This window comes from Opisthorchis viverrini (genome assembly GCF_000715545.1).
Source record: "Opisthorchis viverrini unplaced genomic scaffold opera_v5_106, whole genome shotgun sequence".
Classification (NCBI taxonomy): domain Eukaryota; kingdom Metazoa; phylum Platyhelminthes; class Trematoda; order Opisthorchiida; family Opisthorchiidae; genus Opisthorchis; species Opisthorchis viverrini.
The window spans coordinates 163,345-170,207 of record NW_008751768.1 but is presented as its reverse complement, the minus strand read 5'-3'; the positions used below and the strand labels follow the sequence as shown (position 1 = coordinate 170,207).

The window sequence follows — 6,863 nt, the reverse complement described above, 5'->3', positions numbered from 1 at the left end:
CTAACTCAGTTTCCCCCCCCCCCACCCGATCGATCTGTTTTCATTTGAGTAGTGTTTTTGGCTTACGTATTTTCATATTCCACCATGCTGCAGATCAGAAAAACTTTAGATATCCCCCAGGTAACCTAGAATAAAACAAGACAAGTATTTCTGGTGTGGAATATTTTCGGTTCATAAACCCACACGAAGCGCTCGGAAATCCACCGAAAATGAACAGCTTCACTCGAGGGAATTCTCGGACAACTGGTGCAAAACCATAGGCTTTCATTAGGTTAAAAACAGAACTGTTCATCGCTCTTTGCATGCTTCACTCGTTGTTGAACTATCATCGCTCTTGATCGGTCCACCGTCTGACTGGCTCTACGACACTGCGACACGTCAGTCGATCCTTGCCGCCGATTGTCTTAAGCAGCAGCACTGACAAAAACAACGAAGCGTTCTTGACTGGATACTCTGAGTCCGAGTTCGCCTTCAGTGAGAAAGCGCTACTGATTGGCTGGAGGAAGGTTTCTCAAATTCATATCACTGTTGGCTGATAGTATTGTCAGCCTGTGGATAGCTGATCTTATCTTAGGTTCTGCGGGGCCTAGTGGTTCCACAATCGTTGCATCCTGGGCAACAGTAGATAGAGAACTAAACGTACCTTCGGATCGAAAATCTCTCGGTAAGTGGTTTGCAACGTAATCTTCAGGCCATCTGGAGCCTGTTGTCATCAATTATTTGAATATTATTTGCATCCCTTTTCAGTGGTATGGGGTCAAGCTCTCATCGAGTGTTTGTTGTATATTGCAGCTCGCCGGTTATGGCTCATCGAGAAATAATGTGGTTGGGAATACTCGATGAACCACTCAATAAATCTTACTGTTGGTGTACTTCGTAGGCATGCACACAGGGTGGAACCCTCAGGACCAACGACGTTCGTGCTGGTAGAAATTGCTTCGACAACTGCTCTCGAAGCTAACTGGGAGTCTGGAAAATTCATATACCCTGAGCGCACATTTGGCGATTCTGCCGAAGAGCTCAGGGATGTAGGTTCGGTCTGAGTAAGTGAGCCGAAACTACTTTCCGGTTTTAAAGCACTTGCTAGTCGCTAGGGATTGCTGTATGGTATTCAAACCCGCTGCATCGTTCCCACCATTATGGGACCAAATATTCTGATCTGATTAGAATTCCTTTCAAAGTGCCCTATTAAGGTCCACCACAACTAGAGAAAAAAATGCTTTACGTATATCCTAAGGGGAACACTTATCCACTGTCAAATTGCTGCCCTATTCTTCATGTTGTATTGTGACCTAAAATGGCTGATTTACCAAACCCCCCGGGGATTCAGTTGTGCAGCCCGAGTCCTTCTTTCGAGTCATCTCTCCTACCCAGGCATTCCAACCTTCTTGGCAAACAAGCCGTGACCTTTGCTAATCATATGTCAAATTTGTCCATAAGTCTGTAAGTCGTGCAAGTGAGTCACATTTCTTGCCGACTGGCGCCAAAAAACGAAACAGGATTTATGACTACAAGGTTTTATTTCAAGCTGAATTTCTACCCAGTGAGTTACACGTCTTACAGTTACTTTCTTCTACATTCAGTTCATTCTAAATACCTAGTTTCTCAAGAGGGTTGTAAATGGAAGGCTGATCGCGCAGATTTGAAAGAGCGAACTGGCTTACAACACCCTCCATGACAGACCGTAGTTACGAACAAAGGCATTGTCCTCCCAAATATGTTGCCTAAATACAAACAAGCAAACTACGCCTGAACACAAGAAATAGAAATAAATGAGTAAAAAAACTTACTTTTATGCAGTTATCTGCGCCACTTGTGACCATAGCACCGGCTGCATCTCCATTGGTGAGGTAAAACATGCTCACAATACGATCCCAGTGAAGTGTCTGCGTCGCACCAACCGGACGGCTCTCACCCTTGTCCTTCAACTGCCAACAATTAACCTGACCACTGGTAGAACCGGTAACCATGAACAGATCCTGGTTTCCGTCTGCGAGGAAGGAGAGATAGGAGTCTAGTTCAGTATTTTCAAGACTGTCTAAGTCACATGAACTAAGAGGGTGAATGGAATGCTACGGGTGAACCAAAGTAAGTGATATGCTTGATATGCGGCGCAAGAGATTGTACGTAGACAGCAGTCAGAGCAAGGTCAATATAGATGTTATAATAATACGGATGGAAGTTCACCATGTGCATGAGACGAAGGTTTCCAAACTATGAGAACTAACCCGAGTCAGAACGATAACCCATCGAAAAACATATGTGGAATAGAAACGTAGCAAAGGTAATGCATAAGGAAAATAACGATCTGCTTGATGACCATTGAGGTTGTGTTGAATTGAACTGAAAAAGGTGACGTCCTAGTTGTTGGAGAGGAAGAACACTGGCTAGACACCCATGATCTGAAAGGAATTCCAATTGATTTGCGCAGTTTCACAGTTGAAAAGTGCCGCTTTCCACAAAGCAATGCCCGATAATAATTCCACGGAAGTACGAGCAAACTGAAGCCCCCGTCACCTCTATATCTCGCAACGGTATCTGTATCTGTAAATGTGAATACCTACATGCAACTGTCCTTCCCGGATAACAGCCATGTATTCAGTACACTGTGTGACAATCTTGCGACCCCGTGCGTCAACGCTAACAAACACGACAGGCATAATAAAGCCAGAAAAGAGTCATATTTTCTATCCAACGGTTGCATCCCATATGAATTCCTGTATACATACCTGAACACTCTACTCTAGTATGGCCGCTGAAGCAGATAACCAGCTCGACTCGTCCTCAAGATATTTAACTCACCACCGTAAACGACGGATTTTTCTGGAATGCGCTTCTGTATTTTTATTGGACGATTTCCTTGGTCGTCACTGAATAATCGTTATTGATGAGATTTGATGACCTTAAGTACCCTGACTGAAAACAGCTGACGCTACAGGGGCAAATGGTACCTAACGGTTGCTCATGACCAAGATGGTGCCAATATTTTGGAGGGGCATTCTGGCACCCTGTCCACAATCACAAACCCAAAAGCTACAGATTGAGCTGACCTAGCCCGTTAGCAGAAAGTGCCGGAATTTTGTTGTTTAGCGTAGACCTGACAGGGTATCATAGAGAGCATCTTTGTCTTTGCTTCTTCATGGCTTCAAGATAGCTCATTGGTTAAAGGTCTTGATCATTGATCGGAAGGTCCGTGGAATTCAACCCCAGCATCTCGACTGTTCCCGTCTAGGCTTTGGCTAAGGGGGAATATTTCAGCTCTCATGTATTCTTCAGATGACATGACGGCTTGGCATCGACAGGGTTCTACAGTTGGACGATAATTATACTTGTGTTTTAGGACTGGAACAACGGATACTCATCACCCCTCTTTTACTGCCTTCCAAATTCTCCAATTGAGTCATGTGTGTTAGTTAAGGCGCCTTCCCCTATCATCAACAAACATATAAGGGAGAGGGTCTGCGCCGAATGGTTTATAGACTTTCAGGGGTTTTACTTCGCTGCGAACTTGACTTTAAGCCAATTAGTCTACTTTCAATGAGGAGTACCTATCGTGCGTGTGTGACAACTAAATATGTTCTCTAAAATGTTCTTCCTGTCATAGTGAGCGAGATCTAGTCTGGACTGCTACTGCACCTTTTTTCGTAATGGCTCCACTATATGGGAGTATTTCCGTTCAGTGTTGCGTATAGGTTGGAATAACATTAAGCTGCTTCCTACCACCAATTTCTTTTTTACCTCTAACCTTCTCCATTCACCACTGTCCTTGGTCAATCTTGAGGCTAGGAATCAACTGCCCCTTCAGAGTTTTCGGCGCCGCTCTGTGTTGCCTCCGCTTTGCTTACGGCATTAAAACGGCTTGAAATACAACTTCATTTGGGCCCTGTCTGCTGTCGGATGTGCTCATCCGAAGACCGAGTGGAACGGCGATCATGATTCTCGACATTTTTACTGGCCGTCCAGTTGGATCCACACCCCATGAAATCCTACTGCGCCCTTGTTGGTAGACGTCTTTGTAAGTTGCTTCTTTCAGGCATTCGGCTATGAACCTATGAGCTGTGTTGAGGTGGAAATGGAACAAGACAAGGTGTGAGTGCTTTCAATAGCTTCAAAATGAACGAAAATCGAATAACTGATAGCCAACGATAGCTGATTGCTTTGTAGTCTAGTACGGTGGTTTTGCAGATTAGGCCCTTTAACTTCAGTTATTTCTAGAAATTGTCCAGCCTGGTCGAAAACTGAATGCGGCACTCTCCGATAGATGACAAGAGATTCCCATATATCCAAACGCCACACCACAACAGAATCTCCTTGCAACAAAAATCTCACTCTGTTCATGTAGGGGTTTGTCTTCATACTACATTCAACAACAGTTATGTCCAGAAAAACGCATCCAACTTCGCACAGTGAAGGATGATATAAGACGCGTGGCATTTGTTGAAAATGAGTGGTTGACCTTTGGTTGCTGTTTCTCACAGATGTCCATATTGTTCCAGCAGGCTGAGAACGGTCCGGCCATTGTATGCGGTAGGTTTTCAAACCGCCTACCAACACAACCATTGTGAATTTGTGAAGTTATGGGGTAGCTCCAGATTCAGTGCAGATAGCCATTGATGTAGAGTGTGGGTAGAGTATGGCTCTAAACATCTCTATCGCTAAGACACGAGCTGCCGGTCTGGAGGTCACTGGTTCAAACGCAAAGCTGGGTTTTTCTATTGCTCCCGTTTATGCTCAGGTGACTGAACAGTATCGCAGCCCTCTTGGTTCTTTCGTTTTGTATGGACATATGCACAAGATGTGCTGTAACTGAACGGTTGAACTCGACCCGTCTATCGAGCCAACGCTGAGATTTAAAGATGATCTCCAACCCGAAAAGTTGAAATTTTGAGGCGTGGATGCTAGATGCTATAGCAGTATGTGGTGACAGTTCCATGGCGATATTCAACAGTTAAAATACATGATAACAAGCAATATGACCTACCACTTCGAAAGATGATTGATGTCACTGCACCGCCATCCTGTACAAACTTCAGTAAGCTGATATCATACTTAATATTGTGTAAATATATGTGACCATCACCTAGGCCGATTGCGCAAACATCCAAAGCGGGAGCCGGTTCAATACACGCAACAGCTGCACCAAATCCTTTGAACCAGTACAACTGCTTGGAAGACACCACATTCCACAATTGTAACGGTCCTTGTGCACTTCCAAAAAGCAGTTTGTTCCTATAACCAAGCGGACATGCCAGCGCCGTAATAGTGAATGAGTCAGGAGAAAACTGTTCAGAGAATACAGCTTCTAGAAGAGTCGGGTTAGCTAGATGAGTATTGAGCGAATTTACCTAGAGTTTGTATATTCCAGACTTTCAATAGACAGGTTTCGTCCACGGAGGCTAGTAATGAACTGTTGAATGCGAGTAGCTTCGTTATCTTATGTTGGTGACCACGAAATTCATGGGCCAGGTACCGCCCATTACGATAAAGGTAAATTACGCCCCCGGCAGCAGCAAAAACAAATCTCCCGGAAGCAGTAAAGGCAGTAATAGGTGCAGAAACAGGGTCACCTGGAGTTTGGTTACATGCGTCAGAAAAACTTACTTATCGCAACTAGGGTCAATCTAGGAAGCTGAGGGGAATGAAAGTGTGGACGTACAAAAAACATACCTTGTATACATTGAAACTATCACCGATTGGAACCACGACATGACATACGTTTGAATGAGGCAAAAACCGAACGACGAATGGCACCTCTGAAGTACATAATCCGAGAACCCGGTATGGCTTGAATATGCTCGACATTAAACGCGAATAACCACAGCTGTAGTATACCGATCAAAAAGTAACTGGAGTGGGGGACCGCAGATTTTGATGACACGTTATCCGCTAAAAATAAACGTAAACTAGCGTAGTGCGAAAATGCACATTTACCAAACAGCCTATTTGTCCACCAAGAAGGGAATGGATTCCATCAGCCTTTAAGCCTACCCCGTACAATTCAAAGAAAATTACTGGAGCTTGTGGAAAATTTCACATGCCTATTTTACATGTCTATTAGCTCGAACGGAAACGTCTCCGATGAAGACAGTGCAAGAATCTCAAAGACCTGAATCACGCATGCTAACTTGCGCCGTTTGTGGCGTCAAAAAGTCATGTCGCTGGGTCTTTAGGGTGGCGTGTACCAGGCTACAGTAAGGACTGTGTTTATGTATAGCTGCGAGACGTGGTCTGTACGGATAGGTGAGGTGAGGCATCTTCATGTTTCGGCGAAGGATGCCCCGACCTAAAGCTACCGCCTTGTCGTGGTGGCCAGGCTTCTGTGCCCGCTGGAACTCAGTTCTTAAAGGTTCAACCATACCAGGAAGGCCAACGACCAGGCGACCAGCATGTCAATATTTATACTAGAATTGTGGGTCGCTTATACGTATGGCGTTGTTCTAGCACCTGACGCACGCAGAAGATTTGGTCAACACAACCCCTAACAGACCTGAATCCCGCTTGCTGCTCTCGGGTCAGTATCTCACGAGCCACCGTAAGGCGACGGAGCACAATTGACGCTAACAGTCTCGTTACAACCGGAGTCAGGCTGATCCCCCTGTGGTTACCACAATCACTACGCGTCCCTTTTTTGAAAACGGGCAGTATCACCGATTCTCCCCAGTTGTCTGGGATAGACTCTTTTTCCCAAATGCAAGCAAACAGATCGGACAAGCGCTGACTGAGGACTTCACCCCCGTCTCTGAACAGTGCGGGTGGAAGGTCATCCGGACCGGGAGCTCGGTGGCGCTTGAGGGAACATATGCAGTCGTGAACATTTGAGGCCGTAGGTGGTTCCACGTTCACCGTCCAGGGTTCTACTTCAC

At 45.2% G+C, this 6,863-nt stretch overlaps 1 protein-coding gene across 1 annotated transcript in view; it reads right to left on the bottom strand.

Moving 5' to 3' along the window:
- The window catches only part of T265_05748 (hypothetical protein), a gene marked incomplete at both ends in the record, with an annotated part of 39,613 nt that overhangs the window by 31,159 nt on the left and 1,591 nt on the right, over positions 1-6,863 (bottom strand). The window contains 6 exons of the mRNA XM_009170828.1: positions 1,791-2,038; positions 4,982-5,302; positions 5,346-5,567; positions 5,602-5,629; positions 5,668-5,821; positions 6,488-6,854. Of these exons, the coding sequence (XP_009169092.1) occupies positions 1,791-2,038; positions 4,982-5,302; positions 5,346-5,567; positions 5,602-5,629; positions 5,668-5,821; positions 6,488-6,854 (1,340 nt within the window). The remainder of the gene's footprint in view (positions 1-1,790; positions 2,039-4,981; positions 5,303-5,345; positions 5,568-5,601; positions 5,630-5,667; positions 5,822-6,487; positions 6,855-6,863) is intronic.